Here is a 20387-nt window from a genome sequence, read left to right as displayed (position 1 = left end):
CAATTAAAAGCCATCCAACAAATCTTTTACAGTCTAAAGAAAATAAGAAACAGCCAATTATTTGAATAAAACAGTGGCTGCAATTACTTAAAAGCTAAAAGTGGGTCATTCACCGTGCGGTTGCTTGAAAAATGACCTGTTAAATATTAACAACCGGTATTGACTTTTAAATAGTATCAATCAGAGATTTAATGAATAATTAAATCCGTTGAAAATATTTTGATTAATTCCCAGAGCATCCATTGAAATGGAAATAAATTGAGTTTTCTTGATTCCCTTAACCGAGAACTCATCTCGTCGCGTAATAGAAGAAACCGCTGAGTGGTACACTCCTAGCCGGTCGGATGTTTCCAGTCGACAAGATACCTATCCGGAGATACCTCCAGATAAATTTCACCGCTCAAGATGGTAAAATGAGAGGAAGCACACTGAAATATATATGTACATACTTCATCAGACTTCTGTCTGCTCTTCTCCTCCTTCTCTCACTTTCGACTAACAGCTTAAGCTCTTGTAGCCCGCCGACCAAAGCGCCGCTATATTAAACTCAACACTACACTACCTTACATTACACCTCCCCACACAACCCGGCTGGATCTTCTGCTGCTGCTATTATATTATTATATTATATACACCCTTTTCTACAGCTCATTATCCGCGTTTAATTTTGAATATGTACCGGGGCACTCTGTTCGTAAAGTGGGTGCCAGCTAATGGTCTGAAATATATATTCATATAGTTGTAGTGGGCTAAGCGCGACACTTTTGTATCATTTTTGTATAAAAGATTCCGGGATTCATTCAACAAGACAAATAGGGGGATCATCTACATATCCAATTATATAACTAATAAATATTGCGCTGATCAAAAGATAAGAGCTCGTAGATTCTCTTAAGGGTAATTTTGCGATTTACATATCGTATAATTTCATTTAAAATCTTAACTAGGCAAAATGTGGTTCTATATTTATCTTGGAATTAAGAAAGACACACACGGAAAAAATTTTCTTTTTTTAAGGAAATTATTTTGAAGAGAACAAATTTTTTTGAAGTTATACTTTTTTTAAGCGCTTGAAAAAAATGATGAAAGTGAATTTTTAACGATGCGCGTGCATACCGACAGCTAAAAAATGATGATAAAATTAAAAAATAAAAGCAGTTGTCATGGTGCAATGTTGTGAAAAAATTAGAGAATTTTTACACAAGACTGTACCCGTGGAGACGCAACCCATACAATAATAAAATACAAAAATAAAATTCTTAAACTAAAAATATTAAGAAATATTTTTGAACTAAGAAATTTTGTAGGAAAAAAATCAAAATTATTGCTTTAAAAATTTTATTTTTTTGCTTTCTGAGAGTTATAATTATTCATTCAATTTTCACTTTGTCTTAAATTAAGGTAGTTGTTATGGTACAATATTGTCGAAAAATTAGAAATTATACGCGCCGCAAAAGTATATAAGCTAAGTAATCCATAATTTTTACACATGACTGTACCCATGAAGACGCTATCCTATATACTTTTTCATAAATTATTGAACTTTAATCCGTTATTTATAAATAATTAGACGGTCAAAAATTTTTTTTTATTTTTTTTTAAACTCACAACAAATGCATTAAAAGACTATTAGTTTTTTGAAAATTTCTTACAGTTAGTTTTCTTTCTATTTCAAGTTGTACTAACAAACCAATTTGTTAATTCACAAAATCAATTTGTTGCCCGAACGAAATCATTTTGTTGCTGTTACAAAATAGTTTTGTTACAATAACAGAACTAATTTGTTGCCAAAATATTTTCCAAATCAGCTATAGCTGATTATAGCATATTTTTTAATTATGCATTTTTTTAATTGCTTTAACAAATTGTCTTTGTTACTCCAACAAATTGTTATTTTAATAGCATAATTTTGCTGTTTCAATAAGAAAATTTGTTATACCAACTAAAGTATTTTGTCAAATCAACTTAAAGATTTTGCTATAGTAACGAAACTGTTTTTGTTGTTACAATATATCAATAACTTTGTTATAACCTAAAGTTTGTTATTTAAACTTATAATTTGTTATCCCTATGTTAATAAATTCATTTGTTATCACAACATATCTTAGGTTATCTTAACAAAATTTTTTTCTGCGTGTGCAATCAATGTTTAATATCCAATTTTTAATTTATATCAATGATATTTTTAATATCCAATTTATAATATAAATCAATGATATTTTTAATGTTTTATCGAATGATACCATAGTTTCTAATGCTGACGATACAGCCATATTATGCTCAGGAAAAAGCTGGCTAATAGTTAAAAATAAATTAATTGAATGGTTACATAAAATTGATTTATGGCTTAGAGAGAATCAACTCTCTCTCAATATAGATAAGTCTACATTTATAACTTTCGGCAGTTATAAAGATAGTTACCCAACTGAGTTTGAAGTACATATTAATTATAAACCGTTGAAAAGAGTTGAACATTGTAAATATCTTGGAATACACTTTGATAATCATATGAGATGGAACAACCATGCTCTGGAATTATTCAAAAAACTCAAATATTTCACTTTTGTATTTTACAAACGGACAGGAATATTAAATCCACAAACCATGAAAATAATATATCATGGGCTACTCGAAAGCATAATAAATTATGGTATTATTGCCTGAGGAGGTGCATATGATAAGTCAATTAAAATCATCTCAAATATACAAAATAGATTACTAAGTAAATTGTGCGTAACTAATATCAACAACACTCCCCTTGGGATCAGAAAAACTTTCATTACCACTGCGTTATCTTTCTATTATCAAGATTGCATAAATATCTATAATGATAAAATAACTTGTCGAAGACATAAACAACTGTCACTACCAAAAATAAGTAAAACAATTTACACACAATGTGCTTATTATGTAGCTTTAAAATATTACAATAAATTACCAATAGAGATGAAAACTTTGAATGATAAGAAGAAACTAATAAACAAAAAACTGAGAGAATGGATAAAAATAGATAATTAGTTAAAAATCGTGATATTAATTTAAGTGTTGCAACAATATTACTTATAAAACTTATATAAATAACTAGCTTGCTAGGTTGATTTTCTTTTAGCTTGCACTATATTAAGTATTACTATATTACTATCTTATATATTAAGAGATTGTTGATAATAAAATATATTTTTGTTAATATGTACTCGTTCTATGCACAGGTGCTATACGCACTTCTATAAAATTTTTTTGTAACGAGATTAATAAATAAATAAAATAAAATAATTGAATTCATCTCAGTTTATAGGATGTCAATCGACTAAATTTTAAGGGTAATTGTATCATCATGTCGTAAATAAGCTTATAAAAATTTAAAATTTTCTGATGATATGTTTTAACCACGACAACTACTTTAACTGTCTCTCAACTCCGTAAAATTTGATTACTATATTCAAAGTAGTTTTTCCAATACTTATAATTTTCCAATCCGTGTTTTATATCATGAGAGTTAAAAAATTATATTTATTTATAAATATACATATGTATATGTAATTTAAAATTATATGTGATGGCGAACAATAAAACAATACTAACAATAATAATACAAACGTATAAATAAAAGTTATTTAAATAAAGTTAGGTTTTAAAATTTTTTGTAAGCTACTTTAAGTTAATCCTACTATCTTAATTAATCCGTTATTAATTGGAATTAATGTCTCTTTTTTTATTTATTGTAGCGCACAGGATAAATTTTTTAGTTATTTTTATTCTGTTAGGTTTAAGAAGGATAACTTCTTACACACACATGTTTTTTTCATTTTTCACTATAAAAAATTGTAAGAAAAATTACGATGATCACATTGTAATCGAGGATCAGGCTTTCAATACGGTCACTTTGATAATTTTAAAATTTACGATGTTACACCGTAAAACTTCGGATATTTACTTTTATAGGCATTTTTACGATGTAAGTTCATAAATTTTAAATTGAAGAATTATCAAAGTGAGCGTATGGAAAGTTTAGACCGTATTAAATATTGGCCGTCTTTCTCAAAATTTTTTTTTAAAAAGAATAATCAGTCACAAGTCACAAGTCGCACATGTGTTAGTATAATTGTTATAGTGTTAACCTCAAAAAATCTCTTGAAGAAGTTGAAAATAAACCAACGAAACGTTGAGATATTTTTGGAAATGTAACATTTTAGTTTTTTTTTTTTTTTTTTTTTTTTTTTTCATTTAATAAATTTGTGGTCACATCAACTGCTTGGTTATTAGTGACCTCAGATTACATATATAATTTACATAAAAATATAGAAAAAAACAAAACAAATAATATGAATTTTAGATAATCATAGACTTTTTAATAGTTTAAATTTCTGTAGTAACTCGATGATACTTTCGGTGTGATCCAGGTTATCCAAGCAATTGTTTATGTCCTTTGGTAAATTGGATCTTTCAGCTATAGAAGCCTCACAATCGGTGATAAGATGTTGGATAGTGAGTCGTGTACCACATTTGCATTCGTAGGGTTCAGTTTTTGTGAAGATGTGGCTGTGGGTGATTGCTGTATGACCAATACGGAGCCGTGTAAAGATGCATTGGAGTTTTCTATTATAGATGTTAGGAGCCACTTCCCATACATTATTTCTGATATTGTGTAGGCTGGAAGATTCCTGTTTCCATCTGTCATTCCATAGATTCCACACATATTTAGTAGCTGTTTTTTTAAATTCTTCTATGGTTAGTGGCTGTTTTGTATAATCTGAACCATTTGATAAGGCTTCTTTGGCTGCTGAGTCCGCTCTCTCGTTTCCTGCAAGATCCTGGTATTTTAGTTTTTTGTTGTCCAAGTTCTCGAGAAAAAAATTTTCCTTAATTTAACCCTATAGACTGGTCAACGTATGAGCGTGACGCCGCGCTCAATTATATTTTTTTTACTACATCTTCAATATTTACTAAAATTATTCAAAAAAATTTGACTTTGTTCCTTGAACATTTTAGAATATATTAATAATTTTTTCAAACATCTTCGAAAACGTTAAATTGCTGAAAAAAAATTTCTTAAAAAAATTCGCGGGGTTTTCCTCATCGCTTGACCAGAGTCATAAGTAGTTTTTGTCCGCGGCGTGCCGAAAACACCTCTAGTCTCTGCCTGTCAAACATGTATAAACTGCCAACACTGTACGCTCTAAAAGTATTGCGGCAAATCCCTCATCTGTTTTGACTCACGATTAGTTTATCGCAAGTATTTGTACAGTTACGTATAAAATTAATGAGTATATTTTATACCAAATAATTATTTCAATTTGTGAATTTAATAATTAATTCACAAGGTATGTGGACAATCTTACAAGTAGATTGCGCCAAGTAAAACCAATGAGGTTGAATTAAACTTTAATTTATTTAAAGTTACGAAATGCGACTGTGCGCTACAAAGTATGTAAAGATAAGTGACTTAGAGAAAATACAAAAATTATTACAAGGAGAGTAAAAACTAGGCGTTACAATCACAAGCAGGAAAAATTAGGAGTAGGAATATTTGGCAACGAATAGTTAACCAGAAAATAATTTGAAGGCGGGATAATTGCAAGCTATGAAGTTTAGAAAAATAAGTAGGAAAGGGAATACGGGTGCAAAGTTTTTTACCTGGATGGGCGATAAATTTACAAAATATTTCTAAACTTATTTAGCAATAAAAAAATTAAAATACGGAATTTACCAAAAGTAAAAACCCAGACCGTCATATAACCCGGGTATCAATTTTATGGCCATAAGCAAATAAAGGAAAATACTTATGAAAAAATATCCCAAAAATTACCATTACAAATTCATTTACTATTCTAAGGGTAGAAAATAGCTTAAACATAAAAAGTAAAAATTGTCTAGACTGCTAATGCAATACATAGGCTGGGAATTTTATAGTCATAAATAATATCGAACAAATAAATGAACCTTTTTCTAGGTACTACAAAGTAAAAGTATTTAGAACTACGGATTTAAATTCTACATTTAAAACTAAAATATTATTTTTCAAACATCGTAGCAACTTTCGCCTATGATAAAAAAAATATAAAATTGTTTAAATTAATTAAAAATGTTATACTAGAAATATAAGTATACGACTGAACACTCATCACTTGACCAAAGTCGTTAGGTCGCGTTTGTTGACCAGTCTAGGGTTAACAAAAATAATATTTTTCAACCAAGATATTTTGTTTTTTTTTTTTTGTAGTATCTCCAAGATAAAATTTTCTTTGTGTATGATTATTAATGTTCCACTTCAACAATTGTTAATTAAGCTGAGGTGATCCAATTTCATAAAAAATTTACACCACAGTCAGATCGTTATCCTTATTAATGAGAGGTATCATCATTGCCTTCTCACTTGACTTAACAATGTTGGACATCCAAGCATACATCTTCTCCCAGTACCGTACATTCTAGATATGATAATAGCCTCTAAAAAGTCTATAATATTTTTATCACGCGGTTATTCTAGCATGAGAAGCCATTACTAATTTAAAACCGTATTCAGCTTTACTTGATCCACTAGTACTTGAAGCTTAAATTTAATATTTGACATAAAAGCCCCCGTTAAACCAAAAGATATAAGGCTAGAACTTCAGTTCAATTGTTAAAATTTCATACAAGCATAGCCATAAATTTATAAGCAGTATATAGGTTAATATTTAATTTTAGTGTAGAATTGTTTTACGACCAAGTACATCCACATTGCATTTATTTATATTGACAAATATGCAACTGCGCTCGTGGAATATGGCTAAGTTTAATATATATAAGATCGGGGAAAATACAGAGAGGCTGCTAGAGGAAGAACAGGGTAAGGGGGAGAAGAAGTAAAGAGAAGCATTAGGTTTGATTTCCCCAGACGGATAACATTCTCGATGAATTTATCTCAACGGAAATATCAACAAAATTATTTTCTCCAATAGACGTTCGCCTCATGGGATATCTCGTGCGCACCGAATGTTTGATACTCTGGGTTATGGTCTTAAGAGTACATTATTGACAGTAATAATAATAATGATCGTCATTTTAAATAATGGTTTATTAAAGCTAATATTTTAGACTATTTCCAAGGGTTAATTTATCATTTAATACTTCACTAATTAATTGATAATAATAATAGTAAGAAAGTGATCATTATAAATTAAAGTGCGTGCGCTTAGTAATTTTTTCATAAATTTATTCACGATATTTATTAGTTTAATACACAAAATGAATTCAATGCATTATAGATTTAAGGCACTATTGAACATTATTTATTAAATATTAATATGTTTTTTAGTAGCGGTTTTTTAGTAGTTCTACAATTTAAGAGCATGAAGTTGGATCGTTGAGAGATTTTCTACACAGAAAAAAAGGTTCACTTGAGCCAAGAAAATATTTTTCTTTCTAATTATTTTCTTGAGCGGAAAAAAAATTTTTTTTTTGACACAAGAAATTTCACTTATTCCAACAATATTAATTCTCTTGCTTTAAGAAATACGTATCTTGATCCAAGAAAATTTATTTAAGTTAAGAAAATCTTGTTTTGAGAAAATGCAGCCTCTTACTCCAAAAAATTTAGTTCTTGATAGAAGTAAATTTTCTTGTCTTGAGAAAATTTCTCTCTTGCTCCAAAAAATTAAATATAAAGATAGAAGTAAATTTTTATTAATATTTTTATTGATTAACATGTCAAATAGGAAGATCAAATAATATTGAATCATTTTTTTTTTTCATTCAATATGTATAATTACACGCTAAAATAATATTAAATGGGTATCAAATATTCAAGAAAAAAGATGGCACTGCTTCCCTGTAGTATCTAAAAATCTTGATCAAATATAAAAATTTCTTGTATCAAGTATTTATGATAATTGGAAGTAAGAAAAATTACTTCCACCAAGAATAGAATTTCAAGAAAAATTTTTACTTCAGCCAATACAACTTCGGTCTTCCTTCAGGCACCCGAAAATTTTCTCGAGTCAAGAATTTTGTTCTCCCGTCAAGAAATTTTTCTTTCTGTGTAATATATCTCTGGTTTCTAAATCTACTACTTTAATATAATAGGTAGTATATATTCAATTAAATTTTATTATGAAAAATTAAGCTTCAATATTTTGCCAAATGTTTGCACTGCAAAAATAAATTAACTTAAATAAAAAAAAAAATTTTTTTAAGTAAGAAAATTATTTTAAAGAGTTTTACTGTCTTGAATAAAGATGAAACATTTTTGAACTAAGAAAAATTAATGAGTTTAAAAATTTTTCTTCTTAAAAAAAAATGTTAAAGCTTTTCAAAATAATTTTTCTAGTTCAAAAAATCAAGTCATACTGTAAACACAAATTATTAAAAAAATATTATCATAAAAAACGTATAACAAGCTTTAAAATGTCGCATTAGTGCATAGTTTATACAAATATTAAAATAGTATCAAAATTTATCGACGTTAGGTTTATATATATATTTTTAGTGTAAATATAAATATTCTATGAAAATTAATGTTATGAGAACGTGAACTTGTCAACTTTGACAAGTATATGGAATGAGTTACGTATGCATTTAGATAACTAATCCACAAAAACATAAATCGTTTATCTGATCTCGTTCTACCCGTCCAAAAGTATCGCACGATTTATATCCCGACATCGAACTTTGATAAGTTTAAAATTGAATCTGAAAAATTTCGTAACGGGTGCCCGACCACGTTTTATATGTATCTCAAGTTTAGTTCACTTGAGACACGCTAAGTGTTTTGTTGCTTTTTTATTTTACTTTCAGTATTTATGGTTCATTTTGAATGAGGAATATATTTATCCATGATAAAGTTTTTAAATCTTGACGGAAATTATAAGTTAGTATCATTTAATTTTTATAAGTTTGCAGATTGATATAAAAATAAAATGGTGCAGTTTTAGTTACGAGCTGGTTAAATTATCTTTTAAAAATTAATGTGTCGTCAGGAAAGCAATATGACTGTATTATACCAAATCGAAAGCTTTTAACCTCGTAGTATCAATATCAATCGATAATCGGGTTGTGTTGAGCAGTTAATGCACTCAGAGACACTTAATCATAATTTATATCAGAATATAGAAAGAGTCACTTTGTTTTATTATGTAATCAATATTATTATTATTACCTATATAATTAAGAAAATAAAACAAATGTTATCTCCGGTATATTTGTACGATAAAATCATTGGAAAGATCTTGACCTAAATTAGTGCCTTTTAAAAGTTTTATATACTTTTCCGAGATAGTTATAAATAGATTAGAATTTCAAGCTAGATAAAATTTGTTTGTTTATTTATTTTGTTTTGTCGGTGTTGATGTTTAAATAATAATTCGGAGATATTTAAAAAAAATGAAAAAAAAAAAAAAAAACAACTTTTTTCACTTTTTTTGCGATTTCTCGAAATCTAATGGTCCGAATCGGTTTCAACTTACAGGAAATATTAATTTGGCGAAGACCTTTCGAATGACACCAACTGCGATCAAATCGGTCAAGCCGTTCAAAAGTTATAAGAGGTTTACACACACACACACACACACACACACACACACACACACACACACAGACGTAATAATAGTCAGGGAAGCTTCTTAGGGCTTCAAAACGTCGAGATCTGTTGAAACCTCGATTTTTGCAGAACGGGGTGAAAACAATAATTTCCCGATTTTTCGAAAATCTTCGATTTTTTTAGCGGGAAGTTAAAAATGATTAATTTTCATACTATTTGTAATCCTATCAAATCATGTAAATCATTTTAAATCATATCTCTTATAGGCTTTTAACATGTGAAATTTTTTTTAATCAATTTTTTAAGGAAGAGTTTGATATATATTAAATACAATGAAAAAAATAAGGAAAATTTTGTGATGGGTTTATTTTCATAATAAAAAGAGTTTCTATACACATAAAAAAAATTAACTTGAATCAAATAAATAATTTTAAAGGACTCCATCTTTTTGATTTGAGTAGAAAAATTCTTAAACTAAGAAATGGTTCCATGATTCTTGATACCCCGACAAAATATTCCCTGAAAAAAAATATTCTAAAAAAAATAACCTCACACAAAATATCTTAAATAATTAAATTTTTCAATGAAACAATTCAAAACAATAAATTTGAAAAAAATTATCAAATTTATTTTTTCCGTTATTAGGTATAACATTTGTCAACTATTACAAAAAAGATCATGATTTAATTATCACAAATACAACAAAATGAAATCAGTTGATAAATAACAACGAATGCTACAAAATTAATTGTTTCAAAAAAATTAATTATCAATAATACTAAAAACTATAATATTTTTTAATAAATTGCAAATGTCAAAATATTAAATAGAATTGGATTCAACCAAAAGATGACACATGTAAAAAATTATTTATTTAAATGTGATTTTTTGTGTGTTTATCTAAAAATACGCCGAAACATAAGCTTGTTACTATGTTGTGCCCTTTTATCATAGATTTTGTGTGTATTCATTCAACATTATTAATCTTAATTAGATTAATATTTATATATTTAAATATTCTGTCGCAGTTGATATTTAGTCTCGCGGATATTTTGTCCGGGGATATTTATTTTAGGGATATTTTGTCGGGGTATCAAGAATCCTGATACTTAAGAAAGTTTTCTTTCTTTAAGTCAGTTTTACTTGATTCAAGAATTTTTTGTTATGATTCAAGACAATGAAACTTTTCAAAATTATTTTTTTGGTTCAAGAAATTTTCTCTTGATTCAATTTAATTTTTTTTCTGTGCACAAATACATATTTTCATAGTAGAAAAAATAGCGCATTAAAATATATAGTGTACTTATAATTATATGAATTATATTCGCTGAAAAACAAGTTTGTGCACTGTGTAGGTAAAGTTAGTTTTCCGTCCGTAAATTAGTGACTGGTCAATGCATTTATATAACCGGTCAATGCATTTATATAACCGATAGTATTTCTCACCACTACACCACACATTATATGTACATCGATCACATAATATATAGAATGTATGTTTGTCAGGTCGAGCATGTGTACTTCACACGTGTGGAGTAGTTTTGAGTTTGATGATATGTCGATATAATATCTATGCGGTTGTCGCGGCATCTTGTGAAATGAACGAGCATCCTCAGAGAGTTTACTTGCATTACTACATACAACATATGATAATACACACCATACACTCGATATATGTATGCTTGTTTGTTGTTTCCCTCGATCAAACTAAATATATATTCAAGTATCTTATGAATATGTAAAATGCCGTTCTAGTTAACTGAGAACAGCAGCAGCATCAGTTTCCGGAAACTGTTCCAACACTTCAACCTTTTAAATATTGACATTAGCTTCCGAAAATTTATTCAGCGTTAAAACAACCTCCTTTGCCTTTGGCTCCTTTTTCTTTGTGAAGAATAAGACATCAATCTTAGAACCTCAAGTGATGTGAAAAGGAAAAGAGAAGTCTCGAATTTGTAAACATTATCAAAACAATGAAAAAAAAGAGGACTTGGTTCAAGATAAATGTTTTTCAAAATCTTATTCTTCGTTTAAAAATTATTTTAAACTTGAATTAATTACTTTTTCAATTACGAACCAAATGGCAATTTTTTTTTCTTTTGTGGGCTTTTAAAAAAAGTTTTTTGCAGTGAATTTTGCACAGAAAAATAAATACTTGATTCAAAACGAATATTCTGTTGAAAGTTTCACTTTTGCTTTGTGATATTAAATTCAAATAAATTTAAAAAATTCATAAACAGAATCGAAAAAGTAAAGTAAATAAAATTGAGAAAAAAAATTAATAATAATAATAATAATGATAATTTATTCATGTTAGCATTAAGCTATTTTTTTTTAAATTAATAGAATACATGTATTATATATTCAATATATATTATATATACATGTATTATATATTCAATACAATATTCAAGGGATTTATGAATTAAAAAAAAGTTTTTGTATTTTCAAATATAATGTTCTATATTTTACCCAACAATTTCTTCCTCGAGGATTAAGATAAAAAGTAACATTGATGTAAAATATTACAGACTCGAATAAAAAAAATTACGCTTTAATTAAATACATAAAATTCTCGCTAATTTTGGAGAATAGTGTTTTTTAATTTGAATTTATTTTATCTGTTGAAGAAATTAAACTCTAAATCCTCAAATTTCAAATTTCTCTTTGCTTAAAAAATAAATTTCAAGAAGAAAAATTGTCGAATCAAGAGAACCGATCCCAATAATATTGAAAAAAAAATTACCGCAGCTCCGATACGAACCGAGAAATCCAAATTTCCGAAAGCCCAGGGAGTGCGTCGAGCCCAGGAACACACAACACACGAATTACAAAGGACCAACACATCCCACGAAGGATTCTACAACGGTTCCTCAGACGATAGCTTTCTTAGGGAAAGAATGAGATTCGGAAGAAAATTAAGAAAGCAATCATCGATTAGAATCGTGTAGGGCCTAAACCGTTCCGGCGCGTTACCACTTTCGCCACTGCGGCTCTTGTCGACTCAAATTTATTTTACTATTCTTAAATTCAGGCTACGAATTGTCGTGTAATGAGAGACTGCCGACTACCGACTACGATAAAGAAAATTCTTAACATGAATTTCACTGATAAATTTTTCAGAGTTATAAATTATTTATTAATTGACTAAGCTTAAAAAAATTAATATTTATAAAAAAAAGTTCAAAAACGATAAATTTTTTAATAAAGACAATTGGTTACAAAATATTTTTTTTGGAAATAATTTTTTTCTTGAATTAGTTAATTTCTTTTTTCAGTGTCCATTTATGGGATTTAAAATGACTCACTTCAAATTTACTAAAACTAGAATCGAATTTGCGCGCGCAAGCGCGCGCCTGATATTTATTGTCATGATATATTTATGTGTCGTTTATGTATATTATATTCACTTTCAACCAATCAGAATGAGAATAAATATTTTCAACCAATCACATTACGAATAAGTTGATGCCTCATATATCCATCTCTATTTTATATTGGGATTTAAAAATAATAAATTTTTATTTTTATTTCAAATAAGTAAGAATTGAAAAGAAAAAATTTTTGGTTAAAATTTTCTATTTCCGAAACTAAAAAATTTTAATTTTATAAATATATTATTATTGACCCTCTGACTTCAAATTTCTCTACGTTAAAAAAAATAAATTTTAAAACGAACTATTTTTGAATAAATACAACCGGTTTAAAAATAATTTTCTTAGAAATAATATTTCTCTTGAATCAATTAATTTTTATTCATTGTCCATTTATGGGATTTAAAATTATTCACTTAAAACATTATTGAAATATTTAGTGTTTGGTTCAATAAAATTGATGATTAAGTAAGGTTACAATCACACTAATAAAATAAACTATCCCAAAACGTTTTCCTCAAAATAATTCTGTTGAAAAGAATATTTTCTTTAATCCAGTAGTTTTCTTCATTTTTCATACACTAAAAAAAAATTAACTTGAGCCAAGAAAAAAATTCTCGAACCAAGAAAATAATTTTGAAAAATTACGTTGTCTCGAATCAAATAAAATTTCTTAGTTCAAAAATTTTTCTACTCAAATCAAGAAGTTCTTCAAAAGGTCGAATTATACGAAAAAAAGAAAACTTGAAAAATTACATTATATACTCTGATAAAAAAATTAACTTGACTCAAGAACCAAAATCTTGAACCAAGAATACCATTTTGAAGAAAATGATTTTCTTGAGTCAAGAAAAATTTACTTAAATCAAGAATAATTTCTTGACTCAAGAATTTATTCTCTTGACTCATGAAAATTTTCTTTAAAATGGTATTCTTGGGTCAAAATTTTAGCTTTTGAGTTAAGTTTATTTTTTTTTAGTGTAATGTAACGTGGCGCTCAATGATGAAAACTGTAAAAATTACAGTTTCAGATTGTAATTATCACAGATCTTATAAGAATTACATTGTAGAATGTAATATTTACATTGAAAGCTCTGAAAGTTAACATTCAAAGTTTGAATTTAGAAAAATGTTATTTCGAATTGTAATTTTTTTAGTTTTAAATACGGCGGGATAGGGTACGGGCGGGAAAGACGGAGAGGGCGGGTAAAACGAATAATCGTTCCAAAACCGCTGGTCGGTCAATAGAAAAATTTTCGACTGCAATAAAATACGATAAGTCTAGTTACATAATTGATTGATAGATTGCAGTCTAAAATTTTTCTATTGACCGACCAGCGATTTTGGAACGATTATTCGTTTTACCCGCCTTCTCCGTCTTGCCCGCCCGTACCCTACTTATTACTATTTATAATGTAATTTTTCGAGTTTTTTTTTCCGTGAAGTGGCTTGATTCAAGTAAATTTTTTTTCTGTGTCTAAGATTGTAAATTTCTCATTTAAAAAATAATAGTTAATTATTTCATTAATTTTTCTCCTTAGTAAGCTATAATGCACGTCGCAGATAGTATCCACGAATTTATCTCCAGCTCCACCCGCATGCATGTGTTGATATCGAATTAAAAGTGTATTACAACAGAAGCAGATCCCGACGTGTGTTAAGTTTATGTCCGAAATGGTGGTAGAAAGTCTGTGACTGTCATATATACAATATACCTGAGTGATATGATAGCGTAACAGGGTCGTACAACACGTGCAAACCACTCGGCAATCTCTGGTAATCCGTAGTTTAAATGTAGTTGTAGGTTGTATCCCGACTACATCGAGAATTATTGTATAGTATAGTACAGTATAGAATAGTATAGTGTAGTATTCTATTCTATTGTATAGTTTAGTAGTGCAGTTAGCGAAGTTGATGCGGCAGGGAATGGTTTGCTATCGCGGGTATATACAACGTAAACGCGATGGTGACGCGTGATTCGTTGAGTTATGACCTGCGTTCGTTCTACCATAATACGGTTCGCTCGTGTATTAGCATACTAAACCTCAATTGATGTACCCAACGGCCTCGACGCTTGTACTCGGTTTTAATTAGTACAGATGCCGCATTAATCCCCCACGTCGCGGCCGTTCTATCGCATATCACTCTTTCCATCCCACTCGCCGAAATATTTTGTTTTGCTCTGTATATATTTCATTTTTTACCTCTGCGGTTAACAATCCGACACTGGATAATTTATAATTGCCTCTTAAAAAAATTATTTATTTATTGTCTGCGGGTAGAATTGGAGAAATTCACAAGTTTTATTTTATAATCAATTAATAAAATTATAAAATTATAAATTTTATAATCAATTTATAAAATTATAAATGTGAACTTCAAATATTACTGTATTTTTTTTATATTGCCAATTTTCACATGCTTTTTTTATTTTTTTATCCAACCAAAAAAATAGCTTCTTTATGATTAAATTAATAAATCGAATTAATTTTTTTTCTTGTCTATTTTTAAAAGGAAAGAGACTCATTATAATTACCTGCAATATTTTTTTTTAGATTTTAGGAAAAAAATAAATTTCTCTATGTTTAACATTTTTTATTTTTTTTTCATTATTATCTTATAAAAAATTGGAAAATTTTTTTACATTCTCTAATTTTTGCAAAGTAATATTTTTATAATTTCTATTTTTTCTGCTTATTTTACTAAACACCACTCTAGAAATATTTGAGGATGTACAAAGGACCTTAAAATTTTAAAAATTGATAAGAAAAAAAATAAATAGTGATAATACTTAAAAAAATTTGATTTTTTCCGGAAAAATCAAATAAAAGATAAAAAAACTACTTGAGATAATTTATTTTTCTCGTAGTTCGTCTAAAAAAAAATGAAAAAATTATTTTATCAATTTTTGAACATAACACACAGGCTTTCTAAAATTAAAAAATGGCTAGGCATTACAATCTAATTTTTCCTGTATAATTTATTATCATGAATCTGAACTCAGATAATTATTTATGAAAAATAATCTAATAATTGGTTTATCATCAGCGTAAATAAATTTTTTTTTTATTTTTTTTTTGCTAATATAAAAATTTTCCGACGAGCCCCAAGTAACGTCATGCGTCCGAGGTTATGATGCGTCCTTAAAAAAAAGAAAATCTGCAATTTCGCATGCTAGAAAAATCATATAAAAAAATTATTACTACAAAAGCAACCTGTTTGAACCTTTTTTCTATTCATAAACATCCATGTAATAATCCCGGACTCTGATGAAAATATTTATAATTCTCGAGTTGTAATGCTCGTCGCATCCTCAGTTTTCACAAAGAACCCGTCTACAGTCTGCCTTTTCATCAACAGTCTGGTCTACATGAGGCTAATTTGAACTACCTATTACTGTAAGAACCAAAAGATACCTCGCAAATTATAAAACACACACTCACCTATGACATACACATGTGACATATGCTATATATTTGGACATAAGTATCTTATTCACCAGCATCCGGAAATTTCGACTCATCAGATTGAATTTCAAGTGGGAAAATTCGGTGATTACAGTCGACACTCATTACCGGCTCTACCTATTTAATTATCGATATTTGGGGTAAACCCCCTATCGATGTACCATCCCACTATGGGTACGACAAATTAATTTAATCGCTTGAAGCGTTACCTGGAAATTTATACACAGGCAAATTGGTAGACGATACTGATTATCCCTGTCATGGCAAAGATTATGTTCAAATGTGTACACTGTAAACTATTTTTGACAGGTCCGTACTGTAAAAAATTGAGAGTGAATTCAAAGTATTAATTTCACTGTGGATAAATTTGATCAATTTAAAATCATCCCCTCCTGCAAAATTTCTTACATTGTATGATGTGATATGAAAATTATCCACATAAAACCATACAGGACTCGTATGTGGCTCATATAGTCATGTAAGCCCATATATAATTTTTCGACCAGAAGTAGTGTCAAAAATCTTCAACAGATGGCGCATGATCGCTTCTTCTTCTCCCTTCTAGAGAGTTTACTCTAAGGCGTTATAAATTCTTAATAAAAATTATTTTTTTTTTCTTTCAAAGAGCTTGTCTGTCATTGGTTTTTAATTTAATCAATTATATTATTATATAATTACATTATTAAATGAACAATTAATTACTAAACCAAATTTTGTTCAATAAAATATGTTAAAATTTTGTATAAATTAAAAAATAATAAATCATATTTTTGTTTCTATTTATAGCCTGATTTAGCCATATATGAACACATCAGAGTATATATGGCAATATATGAATTTTTTTACGAAAAAAGTGTAGGTGGTTGAACCCTAGACTCGTAACCGGGAACTTGAGCTCGGAATTTACGCCTTGGGGATTCAGTTCAATATTTCAGCAATTACGTCTCAAATGCATTATGATTTTTTGCCAGTTGCCAAGAGGCAAATATGCTGTTTTAACAGAACAAACAGTTTCATTCAACCGTTCGGGGTACAAGAAAAAAAGACAGATAGAGATGCGGGAGTTAAGTGAGTGAGAAAGAGAGGGAGGAGCCAAGAGAGAGCCAAATAAATTAAATTGTTCTCGACGCCACTCCTAGAAGCTTCCTACATTTCTTGCGCTCAAATCGAGAGCTTTTTGTCCAGTTTCATTTTGCCCATCATCCTTTGACTACTTTCTCATTCTTCTTATTCTTTTTCTGCTTCTTCTATTTTACTTTTTTTTATTTTTATCAACCTATTTTTTTATCGTAAAATATCAATCTTGATGAATTAAAGGAGAATCGCGAATTGACGAAGACAAGACTCCCTCGTATTTTTTAAGCTTTTTATTTATCTTTCAGGTCTGTCTCTACTCTTTGGTTTTTATTTGTTTTCCATCGCTTCCATGCTATCCGTTGAATCCAATTTAACATCCTATCGATCACCATGTGTAGATGTATTAGTATGTTCGTATGTAAGTATCAAGAAAAATATTGCGATATATATTTCACGGAAAAAGATATTACAGATATATATATATATATATATATAGATAAAACAACCAGCTTCAATAGAAAACGTGATACTAGAACGTAAGAAGAAATTATTCAGTTGTTGTTGTGTTTCATAAACTTTACAAGACGTCCGAAGTTTATTGAATTTTCTATATACATTTTCATTCATAGTTCTCTGGTATACTTTAGTCTTTTAGTCTTTTTATTCTGTATATATTTATTGAGTGATATTAATGATCGATTGTGTTCCAAGGTTATTAGTCGATTTTTCTTCATCAACTAGGTGTCATATAAAAATTTAATCAATTTGGAATTTAATGTTGTGAAAAATGTGTTGTCAGTTAATTTTTTATTGAAAATACTTTTAAGACTTGATCTTGAGTCAAAAATAATTTTTAATGCACGGAAAGAAATTTTCTTTAATAATTACCGTGAAAATTATAAAAATCGTGAAACATTCCGCAATTTTTAATCTAATTACAATTTTTTTTAATAATTATTTAGAAATACAAGGTAAAAAAAAATATAGAAAAGTAACATTAATTTTTATTGTGGCGTTTAGGTAAAAAATCATAAACGTAAAAAATTAATAGGATGAATAATTATTTTTTAATATTTATATAATAAAAGTGACAGAAAAATCAAATTTTTACTGAAACTACTAAAAAATTTATCGGAGCCTCGAGTAAAAATTAATCTAAGCAACGATACCATCCAACGACTTTCAGGCGGCGCTGCAATCGCTGAAGATTTCTTAACTGTATAAAAAATTACACATTTTCGTGATCAGTTGTTGCTGAATTGCAGTTAATTCTAACAAAGATTTATACAATTATCATTCTAATGAAATTTTATGCAATTAGTTAAATATAATTTGTAAAAATGTACTTTAATGAGATTCGTAATTTTTTATTACTATTAACTATTATTCTATACATATTTTCAAGTGAAATAATCTTAAAAAATTAATTAAACATTTAATCTTATTAAATTAAAATCTAGTTTTTCTAAAATATAAAACCTGTAAAATTTCTTATACTCTAAAAAATTTAATTTAAAATTTTCAAAAAATTTATTTTGTCGAAAATTTTGATGACAAGCTCTTTAATAAATCTATCACTCGAAAATCCCATCGTAAATTTTATGACCCGAAGAATTTGATGAAAGATATGTCTCCATAAAAGAGATAATGACGTGATAGTCTTATTGTAACCGGTAAAATGCACTGTTAAGAAAAACTTATCAATCATAAATAATTTTTATTGATTTCAGCTGGCGCCCGAGACGGCGCCAACCGCAGATATCCTGTGATCGTCTTTGTCCACGGCGAAAGCTACGAATGGAGCAGCGGTAATCCTTACGACGGCAGTGTGCTTGCAAGTTATGGTGGTGTCGTCGTCGTCACCATCAACTACCGGCTTGGCATTTTAGGTAAAGTATCTTGCCGACTCTTCATTAATCATCTTATTTTATTCCACTATTTTTGACTCTTACTCCATTTTTTGGCTTTTGCTCTATTTTATATAACTAACCCATTAATATAAAAGTTTGGTAGCAAGTTAAATAAAAGGTATTAATAATCCCCCTTACTAAGCATCAATTTTACCGGCAGACATTTTTAAAATTCTCAGCACGTCACGCATCGTTAATTTTCACCCTCCAATAAAACGTGTTTCCCAATAAATAACACCCGATAATCTAAATCCAGTCTGTAATTTTTGACAAGCCGCTCAATCGGCTATTCAATTCCATTCAATCCGCGGCATGACTTTTTAACTAATTTCAACTCTAATACAAGCAATTAACGCAATTGTACACTGATAAAAAATTTAACTTGGCTCAAGAGCAAGAATCTTGAACCAAAAACACCATTTTGAAGAAAATAAATTTCTTGAAGCAAGAAGAAAAATTCTTAAAACAAGAAAATTTTCTCGAGTCAAGAATTTTTCCTCTTGACTCAAGAACTTTTCCTATTGGCTAAAGAAATTCTTTAATTATAACCGCTCTTTATTTCGTGCTTTTTTATTTTTACAAAAACGATAACAATTTTTTTTAATGTTTGAAATAAAAGATCATTTTTTTTTTTAAATAATACAGAACAGTAAAAAATTTTTCGTCATTGCGGCAACGAAACTTTTTAATAAATAATTAACAATTTAGTATTTTAATTTAACACATAAGTTTTATAACAGTTCTTTTCAATTGTTATTTATTTAAAATAAAAATAAAAATTCAACGATTAATTCATTATTTTTAAATGAATATTTATTTAATATGAAATAAAATTTGAATAGTTAATAATTTTGAGAAATTTTAAATATCAAGCTAAAACTAAGTATTTTTATGAGTTTTCATAATAGTATATCAACTTTTGGATAAGCTATCGTAAAAATAAACTAAATATATATGAATTAATGGGAGCCATAAGGACATAAAAAAATATTTCTTTTCGAAAATCGATGTACCAACGCTACAAAAGTATTAAACTGTAACA

At 28.2% G+C, this 20387-nt stretch overlaps 1 protein-coding gene across 2 annotated transcripts in view; it reads left to right on the top strand.

Annotated features, from left to right (window-relative positions):
- Positions 1-20387, top strand: part of LOC123262632 (neuroligin-4, Y-linked) — a 338434-nt gene that overhangs the window by 259563 nt on the left and 58484 nt on the right. For both annotated transcript variants that reach the window (XM_044724914.1, XM_044724913.1), the window contains exon 3: positions 19166-19324. In XM_044724914.1, coding sequence (XP_044580849.1) covers positions 19166-19324 — 159 coding nt within the window. The remainder of the gene's footprint in view (positions 1-19165; positions 19325-20387) is intronic.

Source organism: Cotesia glomerata, linkage group LG4, assembly GCF_020080835.1.
Source record: "Cotesia glomerata isolate CgM1 linkage group LG4, MPM_Cglom_v2.3, whole genome shotgun sequence".
Classification (NCBI taxonomy): Eukaryota; Metazoa; Arthropoda; class Insecta; order Hymenoptera; family Braconidae; genus Cotesia; species Cotesia glomerata.
The sequence above is the reverse complement of the archived record's forward strand: the minus strand, read 5'-3'. Positions and strand labels throughout refer to the sequence as shown.